This window comes from Pocillopora verrucosa, chromosome 12 (genome assembly GCF_036669915.1).
Source record: "Pocillopora verrucosa isolate sample1 chromosome 12, ASM3666991v2, whole genome shotgun sequence".
Taxonomy (NCBI): Eukaryota; Metazoa; Cnidaria; class Anthozoa; order Scleractinia; family Pocilloporidae; genus Pocillopora; species Pocillopora verrucosa.
In genome coordinates, this window is record NC_089323.1 from 2,171,890 (window position 1) to 2,192,441 (window position 20,552).

The window sequence follows — 20,552 nt, forward strand, 5'->3', positions numbered from 1 at the left end:
TAGATTATTCAAACTTATCAGGGAGAAGTTATCTTGATCTAACACCAAACTCTCGTCACTAATTTACAAAGAGACGTGTAGCAGCTAGAGGGGAGAATTAAAAATCAGATCTTGGGAGTTAGAGGGTTAACGACCAAACCTCTCCCGAAGATTAGGTCCATCAGATTAGGCCCTATCTTCCCTATGCTCTTTTCCATTCCGTAGTCATCACTTATTAAGGAAGGCTAGTGCGGACATCGTAATGCGCGTAGTTGTACGTAATTGTCCAGCTCTAGGTCGAGCTTTGCCGTTCGATCTGTTACGGTCGCAACTTGCAGGGAAGATGGGTATGTAAGCGCGCTAAACCAACTCGGAAAAAATATTGCTTTAGCAAACACTATTTTTGGAACGCGAAAAAAACTTTTAACTGTTTCCGGTCCAGACTTGTAATCTACGTTTGATCGAGAAAATAAAAATTGAATTTACTTTTACAATCAATGCACCCGGGAAAAATAAATAAACAAAGTAAGGTACAAAAGATTCCGATCTCCCTTTGATTGAAAAATGTCAAAACAGATCAAGGATAACAGTTTTCTTGCTATGGCGTCCAGGGCACACACAAAATCCAACCTCTCACGTACTCCTGCAATGTTCAAAGAGCCGTTGAAGTTGTACTCTCATTGAAAAGTAAGCTTGAGTCAGAAGAGAAAAAAGAGCTCGACAATCGACATTTAATGCACGTCATAATACTACTTAATATTATAAACGTTCAGGCTCACCAACGCGTGCAAACTGTGGTGAACCGGGAGGCCGGCAAACCATGGTAGAATCCAGTCTCGTTGCTATTTTAATCAACATTTTCATGAACGACAACAAATACGAACAATAGCGGCAGTAAAAAAGAGAGGAGAAACTTAGCGAATTGGCTCTGCTTTACGGCAAGGCGAAGTGAAGCCTCTTCAACACAGCACTACACTATGTGATGGTTTTTACGGCAGTCTTCACTCGATGACGTCATGCACCCCAGCAGATCGCTGTTCCATTTGCGGTTTCTATTTTTGGGGGTTTCTATTTTTGGGGGTTTCTGTTTTTGGTGGTTTCGGCGAGATAGCCCTCACGTCACGTCACGCCACAGACAAGCTCGACAGTTCGCCACAACATCGAAATATTTCATGAAATGCTGAGCGATTTATTGTTCAGCTAGAGCGTCTCATATTCTGCCAAATACACCGTTTGTACTTACGCTGTGCTACTCGACATTACCCTGAGCCATTTCACGCAACGCTACACCGTCGGTAGTTAGATAACGGCGTAATATGTGACTAACACAGTCTATAGACTGTAAGATTTTACGCCACTATGTGCGTCGGTGTATATATATGTAAGATTTCAGTTAAGCCGCTAACTAACGGCGTAAAATCTTACAGTATATAATTTACCGACTGGAAGAAATTACAACGTTAGTTACTGGCGTAAAATCTTACATATATATATATATATCACCGACTGGAAGAAATAACGCCGTTAGTTACTGGCGTAAAATCTTACAGTATATAATATACCGACTGGAAGAAATTACGCCGTTAGTTACTGGCGTAAAATCGTACGTATAAACATAACCGACTGGAAGAAATTACGCCGTTAGTTACTGGCGTAAAATCTTACATATAAACACAACCGACTGGAAGAAATTACGCCGTTAGTTTCTGGCGTAAAATCTTCCATAAGTCCACCGACTGGAAGAAATTACGGGCTGTAACTAAAAGTAGGACGGGGACGTGGGACTGGGACTCAGGGACGTGGGACGCGGGGACTCGGGGACGCGCGGGGACTCGGGGACGTGATAAACAAACAAAACCTGAATTTGTAAAGTATAACTTTCGGTGGTCTCACATCCTAACACACGCACACGCACACAAAAAAAGCAATACAAGACATTCGAATTCAAACTAGACTGTAATCATTTTTTAAAGTTTATGTTAGGAGCACATATACGACTCTACAGTGAGAAAGTTGTAACAAACGAAATGCCCGTAGAAGCTGTCCATTCCATACCTTGTCACTTTTCAAGCTTAGCTAAAAATTTGGCGCACCACGTACTAAGGTGGCCTCGCTAAAACATGATAGAAAAAAGGAATAAACACTCCGCTAATTAATTTTCACGCCAGCAGCAAACGGCGTAATTTCTTCCAGTCGGTTGTGTTTCTATGTACGATTTTACGCTAGTAACTAACGGCGTAATTTCTTCCAGTCGGTAGTGTTTATATGGAAGATTTTGCGCCAGTAACTAACGACGTACTTACTCTCAGTCGGTTGTGTTTATATGTACTATTTTACGCCAGTAACTAATGGCGTAATTTCTTCCAGTCGGTGATATATATATGTGTAAGATTTTACGCCAGTAACTAACGGCGTAATTTCTTCCAGTCAGTTGTCTTATATGGAAGATTTTACGCCAGTGACTAACGGCGTAATTTCTTCCAGTCGGGTGTCTTATATGGAAGATTTTACGCCAGTAACTAACGGCGTAATTTCTTCCAGTCGGTTGTCTGATATGGAAGATTTTACGCCAGTAACTAACGCCATGATTTCTTCCAGTCGGTAGTCTTTATATGTAAGATTTTACGCCAGTAACTAACGGTGTAATTTCTTCCAGTCAGTTGTCTTATATGGAAGATTTTACGCCAGTAACTAACGGCGTAATTTCTTCCAGTCGGGTGTCTTATATGGAAGATTTTACGCCAGTAACTAACGGCGTAGTTTCTTCCAGTCGGTTGTCTTATATGGAAGATTTTACGCCATTAACTAACGGCGTAATTTCTTTCAGTCGGTGATATATATGTGTAAGATTTTACGCCAGTAACTAACGGCGTAATTTCTTCCAGTCGGTGATGTATATATATGTAAGATTTTACGCCAGTAACTAACGGCGTAATTTCTTCCAGTCGGTGACATATATGATGTAAATTTAACGCCAGTAATATAATTTCATTATATATTAATTTATTATAATTAATCTACCGACTGGGTTAGTGGCGTAAAATCTTACAGTACATAGACTGTGTTAGTCGCATATTACGCCGTTACATATATATTCCCCTACACCGTTTGTGTACTGTATTGCAAATGAGTACTAGGCTATTCGCAATTGAGCTAGTCCATTTCACAATTTCATGTTCCAACTCGACATGAGCAACTAAACCGTTTATCACTTGAGCGTTCACCAGAGATTGTATACTGTTTCGTTTTTCTTTCCACCCACCCTCCCCCCCTGGGTGATTTTATGTGATGTCATAGGGCGGCAGAGAGGTTTATTAGGCATATGATTGGCTTTTGTTTATTGTTGGTTCGTATTCTTAATAAACTTCTCTCTGTGCCAAAAAGCGAATTGTGTTTTATTTGTGTCAGAGGGCGTAGTTGGGGAATTAATTATTATCATCTGAGTTGGAAACGTAAATTAGGTACCGTAAATAGTGTCAAAGCTGACGTTTCGAGCCTTACCCTTTCGTTAGAGCGACTGGCTAACGCTCGAAACGTCAGTTTTGAAACCCTTCACGGTGGCCTATTTACGTTATTAACTCAGTTGATAATATTAAAGATGAATTAATAAGGTCCAAGTTGGATGATTCAATGTCAGCAGTGTCCAAGTTGAATCTCAACTTCCGGTCGGACGTAACGTATCTTGGTCCAACTTGGACCAAAACGTTCTGCGTTAATACTAAAGATGAATTAATAAGGTCCAAGTTGAATGAATTCAATGTCAGCAGTGTCCAAGTTGGATCTCAACTTCCGGTTGGACGTAACGTATCTAGGTCCAACTTGGACCAAAACGTCAGAAAAACGCTCTGCCAATCAGAGGGGAGTATCGAAATTCTTACAAATCATAATCTAGAAACCACTTGAACAGAGTCCACCGAACGAGTACAAGGAAACGAACTTCTTGTGTAGTTGTGTTGGGTTTGAATACAGTTGCTCAACATTTGAGCAAGGCAACTTCCAAACAGTCTTGATCCAGAAGAAAACTTCTGGGGACTTTCACTGTATTAGACCGCATCTGACATGTCGAAACTAGGAGGTAAACAGTGTGACGAACTGACGTCGAATTCGACGAACATCCACCAAATTTAATTTGTTTTTTTGTGAGTCACCGAGAAAAGGAGACTCTCCTGTGTTTGGTCCTCTCTACCTTGACTGAATCAGAGCGGGAATTTTTATTTCCTGCCGTTAATTGTTTTCCTATCCAAGCCCACTTTACTCAACACTAACCCCCTGCCTCTGTGACAAGAACTTTTCGAATTAAAAAATTAATAATCACTGTGTTGTATTTGCAAGGGAAAAAGAATACACTGTACCACTTCATCCGAGAACTAATCCGAGAAGGGGAGTATGCATGGTTTGTCAATCGGGAGGGCCGGTTCCGTATCAAATGGGAGGATGCTGTAGAACGTTATATTGAGTACAGAGCAAAGAAGAACCCTACCAAGGACTTAAACATCGATTGGAAGACGGCCAGCAACAGCTTTAGAGAGGGTCTTCTTCGTCGCTATTGTGTTGATGCAGACGGCGCAAAAGAGTACGAAGATTGCCAAAAGGTTGGGGAAAACAAAAAAATTGTCGAGAGAGAGTTTCAAATGCCCTCCAAAGTGTTTCATTCACTTTTTGGAACAAGTGAAGAACTTCCTGGTGATCAGGTAATTTGAAGTGGACTTCTACTGAATTATCACGTTTTAAGTATATTTCAGACATTATTTTGAAGTTTAACACCTTAGTGTAATATCCATAACGTTAATCCCCCGCACGCCCTCGTTGGCCCGCCTTCTCTTTTGATTTTGGAATTCTTTGGTTAAAATTGTTCAGTCCCTTTTGAATTGCTATTTGTTTGCCTATAAACATTTCCAGACATCAGCAATTAAAAATCTGTACAATCTCTGTTGTTATGTAGTATATGTTTATGTCTTAAGTAAATCCTCCTAAGATTATCTGTATATTGGGTACTGTCAAAATGAATATTTTTTGTGGTCTAATCGAGTACAGTTCATATTTACATGAGAGTTTTTCAGTGCCCTCTGTTAAAAACTGCTGACTGGGTTTTTAAATCCTTATCATATGAACAGGTGTTGTGGATGACAACTGTACAAAGTATCCATGGGGAACAATGGTGTTTAGTTTTTCAACTTCTGTCCTCTGGGTGTATAATGTTCAATACACAAACTCCATCCCCCACCTACCCTCATAATTCAGTAATTATTAGTCCTCTTTCCCTTTTGAAGTTTTCATATCAAAATTCTTCAACCTGTTCTGAATTCTAGTTGTTTACCTAACATTTCCAATCAGCATTAATTGGCAATGTTTTACATGCCAAGAAAATTCTTGCTCAATCACCATTTTCAGGCCAGCATTTGTTGTTAATTCAGTAATTATCTTAATAAGATTCTGTATTATGATGCATATGTTCCAGATGTCACCTAAAGTGTTTCAGTCACCATTTGGATCTAAAGTGGAACTTCCAGTTGATAGCAATCATGAGACAAGCAGTTGTGCCAGCACATCCTCAGAGGTATATGATACAAACCCCTGGAGAACTTAAGTATATTTAGGGCAGGTGTATGCTACCAAGTTTTCTCAAAACTTATGTTCTGCGTTGAGATAAAGGATATCTCCTGAAATTGATACTTGTGTCTATAAATTACTGCAACTATCATTTATCTTACTGCCCTAGATAAGTTTCAGGAAAAATTCCTGGCAAGCCCTGACTACTTCATTATGCATAGAGTTCTTGGAAAAGGAAAAAAAGTGAAAAACAGAATAGAAAAGGTGCAATGTTTCAATATTGTTATGGCATCAGTTTGAACACTTTTTGCCTTTAATTTAATGTCTCTTTTTTTTTCAAATACTGGTAATTAAGGTTGATGAGAAACTGCAAGTGTTTCCTGATTCAGACATATCTGATGCAAGCGACACAGGTTTTGAGGAAGCTATGGATGTCTCTGATGGTAATTGTGACTTAAATTTTGGGCCTGTTTTGGGAAATTATTTGATCAGAGCTATATCATTTGATCATTCTTTTAACCTTTTACACTCAACCATCAGTATGCATATTCTCCATACTGCTCTCTCAAGTTTCCTAAGGTGCTGACAAGGAGAATCTTCTTAACAATCAAGTGCATTCTTAGTTTGAGATAATTTCATCTGTTCTTGTGACCTTATAATGTTTTGATTTGATTCTGTGGTGATCTTTTAAAAAACAATTAGATGCTTTTCACTCTTATGGGTTAAATAATTTGAAACATTTATTTATCGAATAGTGGTTCCTGTTTCTAAACTTGTAGAGTTTAGCCTCAAGAAAGCTATTAGCAGCAACATATGCTGTTGCCAGATGTAACAAATTAGCTGATATTGCACTTTGCAGTTACATATGACATCATGGTACTGTCAGTATTTATTTATCAACTAATTTTTCCTCAGATTCATTCGACATGAATGCAACTGGTACAGCACCCCAGGGCAACAAGAGAGAGGATCCTGTTGATCTAACAAATGTTGCAACTCCATGTCAGGTAAATAAAAATTGCAACAGCTGTAATTAATTAACATGTTCATGAAATTACAGACAGTACATTCTGACTACACTTACATGAGACATTCAATGTGAAAAGTTTATTTCGGATGAGTCTAGTATTCACATCCTGTTACAACTTTAACATTTGCACCCTGAAGCGAGGGGCTCTACAAAAAGAATCTGTGCTATGCCAGATACAAAAAACCACTTAGAAATCACCTTTCAGATGTGTCCAAAAAATGTGTGGAAATGTATTCCTCACCTAATGCTCAGCACAATATCCTGAGGAAAGGGTAAACTAACCTGATTGCACTAATCACAAAGAAAAATCAATGATTGTAATGATATTTTACAGGCATTTGGAATACCAAAATTACACCAAACACTAATCAAAGTGCTCTGTGAGCAAACTCGTGAATTGTCACATGATTTTTTTAGATTATGTTTAATGTTATCTGGTTTAGGGAATTTTGTGGTTGATTGTCATATCTAGAGTAGGAGCAGTAGTTTAGTGTTCGTTAATGTAGCAAAGAAACAAAGTAACGTTGGGATAAGAAGGCATTACAATTGAAATGATCATGCTATTACATTTGACAAGGGTGGATGATGTCATGTGTTTTAAAGAATACAGGACATTTCACACAAAAGACTTTTTGCACAAGTCTTTTAGCACAAGTTTTGGAACGTTCGCACAATTCTTAGTGGTAATTTCGCACAACAGTTATAAGTGAGAAACACTGATATAAAAGGTATACTAATTGATACTGATAAGACATTTCGCCTTCACATGATCCAACGGCAAAACATATACATTTATTTACATAATAACTTCAACTAGATTGAAATGCTTGTGAACACGATCATGTTATCAAAAGCTTTTGAACATCTGTAAACTGTGAGCGCTTCGCAGTAAGTGATATTTTCAATGAATCTTCGGATTGTTTTCAAGTTCAAGGATTGTAAATTACAATTTTATGAAAAGTGAAGGTTGTTCTGTTATTTCAGTGTGAATCCTTGCATGCCTGCCAGTCGCTGGTGCCACTTATTGAAACTAAAACGAAAAAAAAAAAACTCTTTTAAGATTATCATTGGCTTCTTTTCCACCCCACCACTATTCTTAGCAACAATAAAGGTCACCATTCTGTTTGTTTATTGCTTGCCAAAAACTATCAAATGCACTCAAAAGCCTAAAATCGAAAAGAAGTTTACAGGAATTGACCGAGCGAGCGAGCGCCATTCCCCACATCATATCTACAACTCGCTTTTGTGCATTTGCGCAATTCAAGAGTTAAAAAGAAAGTGGTCAAACATAAGATTGATCAACTAATGACTAAATTTTTATCGTGAAGCGTTTAAACAAGCTGAAACTTCTACGTGAACCTCCTCAATGTGCCATCAGAATATTAATTTCTGTCACTCAACTGTCAGAAATTATATTTTATGAGATAAATTCTAGGAAAGTCAAAGGTGAAGCAAATCTGGATCAATATCAGTATCTGGGCAACTGCCCACCTACCCCTCCCCTAACCCAACATTAACCCTAACTTGTTATCAATTGACTGTTGTTGAGTTAGGGGAGGGGTAGGTGGGAAGTTGCCCAAATACTGATATTGATCCGCAAATCTAAATGTTGGATCTTTACAATGGGGATTATGATGACAGTGGGAAAAAATTCACCCCCCCACCCCCTCACATTCATGCTGTACATGTGAGATCAAAATGTTTTTTTATAGTGATCAAGACTTAGAGACAGACACTCAGCGGATATTGTTTTAGAGAAAAGTTTCACAAGAAAAGAAATTTTTTCCAGTTTAAAAAAAAAAATGGTTTATTAATTATTTGTCATGAACCATTTCAAGCCCAAAGATCCAAATATGAATTCTCTGTACTTTGTGGCTTGTACTTCTCAGAATTTTACCTCTGAGAATTTTTTTCTTTAATCCAAAAGTAACCCTTAGAGTACATTTTGGTTCTTCATCACCATCTGGTTGAGAATGTGTTGATGTTTATAATGTAAGGTTTTATAGTTTACTACTGTGAAATCATCTTTGCCTTAACAGATACTTCACATTTCTGATAAAGATTTATTACACTCAGCACTGGAGGAAATTTTAACCAACTCAGATAGTGATGTGAACCAACCTGAAGGTATATTATTTACATGGGTCTTATTTATATGCTTTTAGTTATTATTTTAAAAAATAAAAATTTGATTTCCTTCTACAAATTTTCCTTCCAATGTATTGCAGATATTCTCACTATTTCCCCACCATCAGACTCTGTGAAGGTAATTTTTATTATTTTAAGAAATTGTTATGGTGATCTGCAAATTTAATCAGGCATTAGGAAAGCCTCTTGGGAGGAGGAAGGGCAAAGAATGACTGGAATGATCAGATGAACAAAACAAAACAAAGTCTGTGGTCATCTGACAACCAAGTGTTTGTCAACTGTTAGCCAGGTGGCCAGCAGAATTAAGGCTTGGGATTTATTAAGTTAATACCTAGAAATATGAAACATTCAGTTTAATGAGCTTTGATTAATAGTTTTGATCTGGAAAAATATTGCTATTTCAAAGTTAAAGTTGTTGTGGTGAGCTGTAGATTTTCTCTTTCTAGCAAATATGTGCCTATATTCAATACTTGTTCTTTGCACTGATACTATGAGGTTTGATATATTTCAAACATTGTTGATTTAGCAGATATGCTTGTAAAGCTTTCATGCATTTGACCTTTAGGGAGAATAAAGGAGAAAGGTATCTGGCTTTCAAACTTGTTTTCCAAGTTCAGGAGTTAAAGGATAAAAGGATAAAATTAGCATATGGGCCAAGTCTATTCATGTCTGAGCACATTTAATCCTCCCCATTGAATCTTTAGCATGTCCCCAGTTAGTCTTTAGCATGAAGAGACTAACAGAATTTCAACTTTTCCCTGGATGGGATGTGAAACAATACTGGACTGAAATGCATCAGTAAGACCAATTCTGAACTTACATTGTGTTTTACATGTAGTATTGCTTGAAGAGTGGAGATTATCCCCCAATTACCAGGTTCAAGAAATACACCTTTTCATGAGTGTGACAAGAAGAAAAATCTTCCTTCCCCATTCTTTAACAAGCTGAAAATTTACCATCTTTCTTAATTATTAATACATGTCTTGCTTTTAGGGTGGAATTCAGTTCCATATAATATTGGAAAAGGCGCTGCCTGATAGTGACAAAACAGGTGTGGCATACTTTTTTGGAATAGGTGAAGTCATTTTGAATAGGATCAACTCCTACACCTTTTCTGGGGATGCAGTTCCAGGTAAGTCAATTGCTCATCAATGAATAATTTGTTAATTTGTAGGATGTTGGTTTTACCACCTGTAGATTACAGCTGTAGCTCTCTGTAATGAACCCACACCCCTTTGATTATCTGTCTGTCTGTCTTTCATATGGTCAGTTTGTCTGTGTGTCAATCTGTATACATTTTCATCATTCTGCTCCTCTATAAAGAGAGTAGGGGCTAGACTGAAAAAAAATGGTTTTCATTCCATTCCAGCTGCAAAAGAAGCTGGTTCTGTTCCTATAACAGTCTACACTGGGGCTGGTCGAAAGCTGGGTGTAACATTATTCACGTATGTGGATGTGAAGTATGAGGTCTTTAAACAGTTCATTGAGGACCCTGCTCAACTACGAGAATACACAAACATGTGGTCCCAGGAAAATAGAACCATTGGAATCAATAGCAATGTTGTGCAGATTCTGGGTCTGTTTGGTTTATCAGACCAAGGTATGTGAATATAACTCAACTCACTGCAAGTTCTCTGCAAGTCAGTGGAATGGTGTTGGAGTGCAAATTTGAAGGTTTGGGGTTATATTTGTCTTGATACGCTAATTTTAACCCCATTGTTCCTTACATTCCTCTATTCTTTGAAAAAGTGACAAACTAATCAATCAAAATTGTTGAAATATGTGTAAAATGTATTTATTCCTTAATTTTACAACAGTATCTATTGATGAACAAGAATCATCAAGAATGCAACCTAAGGATGATGATAACCAAAGTGGCTACTTTGCTGATGCTGAAACTTCTTCTTGTGGTTCCCTTGACCTTGTTGGCGACTGGTCTGATTTAGAAGAAGAGAATGGTAAGTGAGCTTTCTGTTACTGGATACAATACTTCCGCTGAATTCTGTTTGTAACCCTTTAACTCTTAAAATCTGACTGCAAAACTCTTTTATCTGTTTCATGATTGTAAACTTTTCTGTGTAAATCTTTCAGAAGAATTTGGTGTTGCAGGTGTACTTCCACAAGACTCCTTCTGTCTGATAAGGAAGTTATTACTCATTACTATTTTGCTGGATAATGTATTAACATTACATGGATGTTGCTCATTTGCTTATGGTGCGAGTTTGCTCTGTGACTGTTCCAGTAAAGGCAATCCACCCTCTCAGCCAATCACTGGCAATTCCTTTCACTTAAAGTAGTGTGCTTGTTTGTATTGTGAGATCTCTATGTAATATTTCCTTTGGTCTGATTGGCTGTTGTGAATACTTCTTTTGGTGGTACCACACTCAATTGCAATACACTTTATTATGTTCACAGGGGCTTGCACAAAAGATGAAGACTGTGAGAATGCAAAAATTGAAACTGGTATTGATAATTGTGCGTCAATGCCTCATTATCCCCAAGAGGAACTTCTCGGGAATTCTGTAGAATTTACCATGGAAAATGCAGCCACCAAGGAATCTTTTGAGGATGAAACCCAGTTGGGTAATGGTCAGGACAACTTTGAGAGACTTGGCATCTGTGGAGAGTCCTCACGTTTGAAAGACATGCGAGAGCCGTTTTCCTTGAAAAAGGTAACTCTCAGGAGTGGCGTAAGAAGAAGATCTTTGGAAGAAAAAGTAGCTGAAACTTCTTCTTGTGGTTCCCTTGACCTTGTTGGCGGCTGGTCCGATTTAGAAGAAGAGAATGGTAAGTGAGCTTTCTGTTACTGGATACAATACTTCCACTGAATTCCGTTTGTAACCCTTTAACTCTTAAAATCTGACTATAAAACTCTTTTATCTGTTTCATGATTGTAAACTTTTCTGTGTAAATCTTTCAGAAGAATTTGGTGTTGCAGGTGTACCTCCACAAGACTCCTTCTGTCTGATAAGGAAGTTATTACTCATTACTATTTTGCTGGAAAATGTATTAACATTACATGGATGTTGCTCATTTGCTTATGGTGCCAGTTTGCTCTGTGACCGTTCCAGTAAAGGCAATCCACCCTCTCAGCCAATCACTGGCAATTCCTTTCACTTAAAGTAGTGTGCTTGTTTGTATTGTAAGATCTCTATGTAATATTTCCTTTCGTCTGATTGGCTGTTGTGAATACTTCTTTTGGTGGTACCACACTCAATTGCAATACACTTTATTATGTTCACAGGGGCTTGTACAAAAGATGAAGACTGTGAGAATGCAACAATTGAAACTGGTATTGATAATTGTGCGTCAATGCCTCATTATCCCCAAGAGGAACTTCTCGGGAATTCTGTAGAATTTACCATGGAAAATGCAGCCACCAAGGAATCTTTTGTGGATGAAACCCAGTTGGGTAATGGTCAGGACAACTTTGAGAGACTTGGCATCTGTGGAGAGTCCTCACGTTTGAAAGACATGCGAGAGCCGTTTTCCTTGAAAAAGGTAACTCTCAGGAGTGGCGTAAGAAGAAGATCTTTGGAAGAAAAAGTAGCTGAAACTTCTTCTTGTGGTTCCCTTGACCTTGTTGGCGGCTGGTCCGATTTAGAAGAAGAGAATGGTAAGTGAGCTTTCTGTTACTGGATACAATACTTCCACTGAATTCCGTTTGTAACCCTTTAACTCTTAAAATCTGACTATAAAACTCTTTTATCTGTTTCATGATTGTAAACTTTTCTGTGTAAATCTTTCAGAAGAATTTGGTGTTGCAGGTGTACCTCCACAAGACTCCTTCTGTCTGATAAGGAAGTTATTACTCATTACTATTTTGCTGGAAAATGTATTAACATTACATGGATGTTGCTCATTTGCTTATGGTGCCAGTTTGCTCTGTGACCGTTCCAGTAAAGGCAATCCACCCTCTCAGCCAATCACTGGCAATTCCTTTCACTTAAAGTAGTGTGCTTGTTTGTATTGTAAGATCTCTATGTAATATTTCCTTTCGTCTGATTGGCTGTTGTGAATACTTCTTTTGGTGGTACCACACTCAATTGCAATACACTTTATTATGTTCACAGGGGCTTGTACAAAAGATGAAGACTGTGAGAATGCAACAATTGAAACTGGTATTGATAATTGTGCGTCAATGCCTCATTATCCCCAAGAGGAACTTCTCGGGAATTCTGTAGAATTTACCATGGAAAATGCAGCCACCAAGGAATCTTTTGTGGATGAAACCCAGTTGGGTAATGGTCAGGACAACTTTGAGAGACTTGGCATCTGTGGAGAGTCCTCACGTTTGAAAGACATGCGAGAGTTGTTTTCCTTGGAAAAGGTAGTTATCAGGAGACTTGTAAAACGCTATCCTGGATTCTTGTTGGGTAAGTCCTCACCTTTTAAAGAAGAAATGGGATCAGAGAGCCTGAAGAAGGGAACTAAGAGGAGAGATGACATTGGTTCCAGGGAAGAATATACAACAGAATTCTCACATCAGGAGAAAACGACCACGGCAAAAGTAAGATTTCCCTTTCCCCTTGCGAACTGAATTCCCAGTTTTCTGGGAATTCCTAGGAATTCCTAGGAATTCCTAGGAATTCCTAGGAATTCTCAAAAATTCCCAATTATGCAAATGACCCTTGCAAACCGAATTCCCAGTTTTCTGGGAATTTCTGGGAATTCCTAGGAATTCCTAAAAATTCCTAGGAATTCCTAGGAATTCCTAGGAATTCTCAAAAATTCCCAACTATGCAGATTAACTCTGATTTAAAAAGCTTGGAATTACTGGGAATTTCTGGGAAAGGAAGACTCCAGTTTTGTGAGGACTTGGAATCCCTAGGAATTCCTAGGAATTCTCAGCTTTACAAACTACCTATAATTTAAGAAGTGTGGAACTCTTGGGAATTTCTGGGAATTGAATTTGAGGCAATTTTAATACCCTGAGGTCTGAGGCTGACATAAATTCTAAGAAATTCTCAATACCTTGAATGTGAAGGTTTTAAGAAAAAGAGTAATTTCAGAGGCTTAAAACTTTGGCTCAATAAAAGGTATGCTATACAAAACTTACCAAGAGATATACATACATGTACATGTTTATAACTTAAAGATCATGAAATTTATTACTCAAACTAAGTTTCAGTAAATCTTGACATTAATATGGATTTTCTCATGAACCAGCTGTCAGTTATGTTAAATGGAAATTGCCAACTTCCACAATAATTAACAATAATTACATTGTTATCTTACTTCCCTAACCTACATTACTGGTTGCCTTTGTTAGAAAACCTTGGAACAGTCAAGCTCAGTTGCCTCAAACGCTGTCAGAGACTTTTTGTTGACAATACTTTTAGTAGAAATTTCATGCCTTAGACAAACAAATTCAACACCTAATTAATCTTTCTTGTTTCATGATTGTTGTTGCTGCTTTTTTTTAAATTTTTTTGCTCTATTTTCATGACTAATTGCTGTAATTTGTTTTGCTGTTTTTATTCTTACAAAACATTTTTGTAAGAAAAGGGGAACATTGACTACCTCTGTCTTGTCTGCATGCCAAATGTTTGCAAAGTGTGTGGATGATCCACAAGTATTGGAACTCTTACAAAAATGTTTTGTATATGTTCCAATACTTGTGGATCATCCACACACTTTGCAAACATTTGGCATGCAGACAAGACAGAGGTAGTCAATGTTCCCTTAGAGGAAAAACACCTTTTATATCACGTCTTCAATTTACTTTATTTGAAACTCTGATCTGAAAATATTTGTCAACAGGACTTGTTAGTAGTGAGAAGTACCAACCAAGTTTCCTTTCATAACTTAATTTCTTAAATGTCCCAATCACTGGATCTCCCAAAAAAATAGTACATCTTTTTATTTTTGGTGCAAATTACAAGTCCTTCGTTATATAAAAATGAAAAGTGATAGTCACACTTCAATAATAACAGCTCTTAAGTTTACTTGTTGTTCTTCTCTGTCTGTCAGCTATCAACAAGATTGTTTTATACTTCGGGCAGTGCATAACTATTTGTGGACCAGAGTTCCTACGCACCTCTGTAATCGCATATAGCTACTCCTGTCTCTTGTACAAATGTTTCTCCTTTGTAAGACGCACTCTACTCTGTTGTCAATACTGCTTTAAGTTCATTGGAAACGACTGACTGAGGAATCGAGATGGCGGTGTTGGAACGTGTTGCTGAACGCTTGCTACGGTCAAGCTTTGTAGATTTAGGTACTGGTACACTGGGATCATCTATGTATCTCTTATACTTCCGAATGTGGTATCCTTCTTTTATAAGTATGAGGGTAAAAGACGATTTGTAGTCGCATTCAAAACTGTGATTGGCTTGTGTTATTTCTCACCTTGGCCATTAACACAACTCAAGTGAGTTTCGAGTCTTTGTTTCCTCGACAACTTTCGGCCACAAATCGTGCATTTGTAATACGATCGATTCTTTTCGATTATTTCTACATAGAGTGAGCTCACATCTTTATTTGTATCACCAAGCTATCCATCTTCTAGAAGCAGAGAACCGGTCGGAGAAGTCAGAATAAAGTTAGGCGCTTCTCTTAACACTGCAATCGGCAAGCCAGCGGATTCACTTTGCTAGCCAATTACAAGTCCTAAAAGATCCACGTGATCATGCCCGTGATCGGAAACAAAGAAGACTCCATTTGGCGCTCATCTTTGAATGTACTTTGGATCGGTTGATCGCTTTTCTCAACTGTTTTGCTTAATATAACATTTCTAAAGATAGCTTTTATTGTGGTTCAATGGGAAAACGAGAATAGCGTGAGTGTTGTAAAAGAAAAGAAAGTCGTTGGCGCCGTGGAGTTAAAAGAAGGGACAACAGTTGACATATTGACTGGTACAAACAAGGGTCGAGTGGCCATCTGTAAAGCTACGATTTTGAAAGTTTGTGGTGAGTAAAAATTGCGATATTCGTTACGTGATCAAAATCTTATAAAAGAATAGATGTAGCGGGTTGAATTAAGCTTACGTAACGCTCGGCGCAACTGAAATTAGAATAATTCTGAGAATCGAATCGGTCACTTGCATGCCGCAGTTTCTTAAGCTTATGCTTTACAATGAAATAAACCTATCAGTAAGGTTTCAAGATTCCTCTAGTCACGTTTGGGAACATTCAAGATTCATAATAGGAACTGTTATTAAACAAACCTTAGTACATAAAGAAGCCCTCCTTGGTAAAAACAAAATAATGTATTCAGCCCTTTTTTTAGTAAAATCCATGAGAGAGATGTACTAACTCCAATATAAAAGTCACTCAATATAACAGAGATTTCTCAATTTGAGAATCCAATGAATGCCCTTTTCCTCATAGCCATCTTAAAAGCCTGGTCTGAGCTTTAAATATACATATTTTAATATATCATTTTTTTTCAAATTCAGATGTCAAGGAATCCAGATACAAAATGGTCAAGGTTCTTGTTGACAACCTCATTCAAGGCCAACTCATTGTGAGCCCAGCAAAAAAAATACAAACAGTACAAACAGCAGCTAAGTTTGCAGTTTAGGATAACTTCATTCTAATTTATTGTTACAGTTACAACAAGATTTTAATCAAAAAATCAATTTTATTTGTCTGTAATTAGCCCCTTCACTCCCAAGAGTGCTTGGTTTTCAAATATAACTTAAGATATTGTATTTTATGGAAAAGAATCAACAGATTTTATTCACAATTTGTGTCAAACCAAATTTAATGATTGATTAGAACTATTTTATATGAATAGCTGTAATTGAGGATTAATCCGTATGAAGTTTTCAAGAAAAGAAAAATAAATCAAATTCCATCCTAATATTACCACACATTTATGTTAATTAATCAAAAATATTTTACATGTAAGCCTTAATTAAGCTTCTAAATAAATTTCATTGAATACTTGAATTTTAGCTGGGTTTTTTTTAATTTAAAGTATTTATTTTATATCATTAGCCTCAAATTTTTGCTTAAAATTCCCAGTAATTCTTAAACATTCCCAAAAATTCCCAGAAATTCCCAGAAATTCCCAGAAATTCCTAGAAATTTTTTAGATTTACAGCTTTTCAGGGAAAGTCATTGGTTCTCTGAGTTGGAATTCCTAGGAATTCTTAGGAATTCCAAGTCCTGTTGGCTATAAACTTGGAATTTCTGGGAATTTCTGGGAATTTCTAGGAATTTCTAGGTTTTTAGAACCAGAGTTGTTATGGTTAGGAATTCCTAGGAATTCCTAGGAATTCCCAGTCCGAATTTACCGTGAAAATTCACACCTTTATTCCTAGGAATAAATTCCTAGGAATTCCTAGGAAAATCCTAGGAATTCCTAGGAATTCCAAAAGCCATTTCGCAAGGGTCATCTCATCGCTTGACAAGATATTTAAGATCATGTGAAATTAGTGGGTTATAACTATGATGATAATGACAATAACTACACTAACAGTGACAAGGACAAGGATGATAATGATGATTACAGTGATATTGACAATGACTGATGTGGAAGTGACAATGGATGTAATGCTTATGAGAATGATATTGTTTGAGATAATTTCAAATGATAAGCTGTGATTTGTTGTAGGGTTGTTCATCCGCTTGAAATACTTCTAGAATTGATTTTTGTTCATTTAAACCCTCATTGTTTATATAACGTATCACAATTCTTTGCTGACAGAGGAATGGTGAATATCTTAAGAGTAATGACTGTAAATATATGAAAATCATATATGTGCACTGCGGTGAAGAAATGAATATTACCGATCCTCGTAGCGGCGATCACAACTGAACTAGTAGTTGAAATAAGAAAAAAAGTCGGACCCGTTTGGGATTTGAACCTATGACCTTTGCGATACCGGTGCAGCACTGTACCAACTAAGGTACTACGCCAACTAGGAGCTGGTCATTGTGTTGGATCCAAATAAACCTTCCAAGTGGTGAATAATGACTATAAATATATGAAAATCATATATGTGCACTCCGGGCCTGAATTTTTTTTCAGGGCTTATTTCAACGACTAGTTCAGTAGTGTTCATCGCTGCGAGGATTGCCTATATTCGTATCTTCACCGCAAGCTACTTGCCAGGAAAGAAACAGAGTGGAACATTTGCAATTTTTCATTCTTTTTCAGATGGTGTTTTCTATATTGAATTTTATCATGAATTTTATATGTTATACATACACGTCAAAATGCTTGCCTCAAGACTTCTTCGACTACGATTTTATTCCCACTGTCCTCAAAACCCCCTGCGTCAACCAATTCGTCAAATGTAAGACCATTTTACACCAAAAGAAGTGTATGAGATCAGAAATTGACTTTGAATAACCATGAACGTGCATTTGAATGCATATACCTGTTAAAGAAAGTAGTGAGATTACATGTACGTGCCTCGACTGTTAAGCTTTTAGGTCGTAGATATGCAGCTACTTTGGTTGACCGGGCTACTGGACACTTCCCTTAAGATTTGATTTGAAATTCTTCCTTTTAACGCATTTCTTTGTGAATACTTTTAAAGAATTGACAGATGTATCAGAGTAACAATGCTGTTACTGATATGTTCTTCTAATCTCAACACCGTTTGTAGTAAAATGTATTGTTACTGTAGGGAGAGTTGAAACGTTAATAACCTTTGGTAGTTACACTGACGAGACAGGCCAAATGAAAGAGGGTCTAATTTTTTTTTTACCTCTGGCGTTTTACGGCCTAATGTTTGCATTTTCGTAAGTTTCTGTAGAAATCCGCAAATGTTTGCGAAAATTGGGTCTACCACAATGTTCCAGTGGGTCCTTTGCATGATGAGATGAAACGCTGGATGAAAAATTATGGATTAAGACATACAAAACAGAGCAAATTACTGTAGAACATTCATGTCCCAATTTCTCTTCTTTATTTTTTTTCGACTTCCTGATGAGCGATTTGCTATCAAGCTCACGCATTAATTTAATCCTTGCGATCGTATCATGCATAACTGACAAAGTTGAGTAAGTCTCGTTTACAACTAAATCTTGGAATGTAGACTGAGTTGTATTGTAAACATCTTACGAAATTTTTTTTTCCATTGCAGAGATCAGTTGGATACGAAGGAAAAACGTTCCACTTGATGAACACAAGCAAAGCAAAAGAGGAAACCAGCAAACAATGCAAGAACCACTTAACTAAAGGAAAACAGGAAACATGATATATGAGAGAGGTATGGTACGTTCACTATGAGACACTGAAGATTCTGTGGTCAAGGAATAGTTGATCGTTGCTTACCAGTCATATTGTCGTCGTGGAAGTGATTGATCCGAGTGACCTGTTACTCAGTAGCGGGTGTGGTGTCTTTTCATACAGTGTGTGAGCAAGATAAAGGAGAAAAATAACTTGAAAACTCAAAATTGCTGGTTATATTTGGTGAACATCAGACTCTACCAAGGAAACAGCAAACGACTCTATAGCCATAGAAACTGATGTTATAATTCGGCAAGCTTATCTATTTTTTTTCTTCCTCCTTCCCCCTCACCCCACCCCCACTCCCCCCTCCCCTCCCCCCACAGTTGTGTCTTTCTGCCACGCTTGAGACAAAATGTTCAACATTTTTGTTAATAGGGTGGTTTCGTTTTAAAGTTTAAGTAATCGGGTTTTCCAAATTCTTGTTTTCAACGAATCTATATCGGTAGGTGAGGCGAATAAGCATACTGTCCTCACAAGAATGAGATTATTTTAATTCTTTTTTAATTACTGTTTCAGAACTACACACAAGTTATTAAGACAGTTGATTCCAAAGAGCCCGAATTATCCAGCAGATAATGGATTGCAGTCTAAGGAGAATCTATTTTTTATTTTAAATCCAAGCTCGATAGTTCTCAAAGCCTTAAAGAAGAAAACAAATTTACTGTCGAGAAGACAACAACTAAATGAATATTTTCATATGTTTCAAGTTGAAGTACTCGGGCTTAATTATAACCTCGCGTGCGTAATGAAGATGATGTTTCGAGGTTAGATTTTGTTTCAAAAACGATGCAATTGTAAATGAATTTGTAGAAAAACTGTGGTGAGCAATTAGGAGAACAAGACAAAGTAATGTCTGGAAAGAAAACTCATTTCTCCTCCTGAAAAAAATTGGGAAGAGAGAGGAGAAAATGTCCGCGTAGTGAGAACCTTTTGTATATACAAAGAATTTTTCTTCAAAAACGATGTAATTGGGAATGAATTTGTAAAAAAAAAAACTGTGTTGAGCAATTGGACAAAGGAATGTCTGAAAAAAAAATCATATCTCCTCTTGGGAAAATCAGAAAGGGAAAGGAGAAATGTCCGCATAGCGTTGGTAATATTCCTAAAAGTGAGAACATTTGTAAATATAAACACTTTGTAGGGTTAACACGTTTTAAAATTCTTTCTTGAATGAGGAAATTTGAAATAATCAATAAAAATATCAAAATTATGTTATTGTTTCTTTTCATTTCCTCGATGTACCTTGGACCAATCAGAAGAGAGTTAACATTTTCAACCAATCATTGTTTAGTTTCTATCTGGTCTCCCTGTGGTTATAATGACTAAAAGTTTCGCGGATAACTATTCCAAAGGAAAGTGATTTTTTAGCGAGCTAGTAGAGGTCCTTTTAGGTTGAAGGGTATTGGGGGGAAAAGGGAAAAAGTATATTATCTGAAGGTGAAGAAAAATATTCGATCAGCAGAAGAATTTCATTGAAATATGTAGTAAACTCAAACATTTCAATATCGATGGCAAACATGCACAGTTTATCTAGTGGATCAGTTTACATAAAAAAAAAAAAGAATCACAGTAAATAGAGCAGTTTTCAATTGGCGACTCACGAAAGCGTTACCGTGCCCGTGGGTAGAGACCGCTCTAAAACCAATCAGATTGC

The 20,552-nt window shown here is 37.1% G+C and overlaps 1 protein-coding gene across 1 annotated transcript; it reads left to right on the forward strand.

Moving 5' to 3' along the window:
* Positions 1-3,883: 3,883 nt before the first annotated feature.
* Positions 3,884-20,108, forward strand: LOC136277313 (uncharacterized). The gene is made up of 15 exons (XM_066159276.1): positions 3,884-4,054; positions 4,312-4,670; positions 5,438-5,536; positions 5,885-5,972; positions 6,445-6,536; positions 8,599-8,686; positions 8,788-8,825; positions 9,701-9,839; positions 10,077-10,307; positions 10,525-10,665; positions 11,123-11,494; positions 11,952-12,323; positions 12,781-13,217; positions 18,750-18,875; positions 19,415-20,108. The coding sequence occupies exons 1-14, from the start codon at positions 4,039-4,041 to the stop codon at positions 18,861-18,863; spliced, it is 2,586 nt and encodes an 861-aa protein (XP_066015373.1). The 5' UTR covers positions 3,884-4,038; the 3' UTR covers positions 18,864-18,875; positions 19,415-20,108.
* The last annotated feature ends 444 nt before the right edge of the window (positions 20,109-20,552 follow it).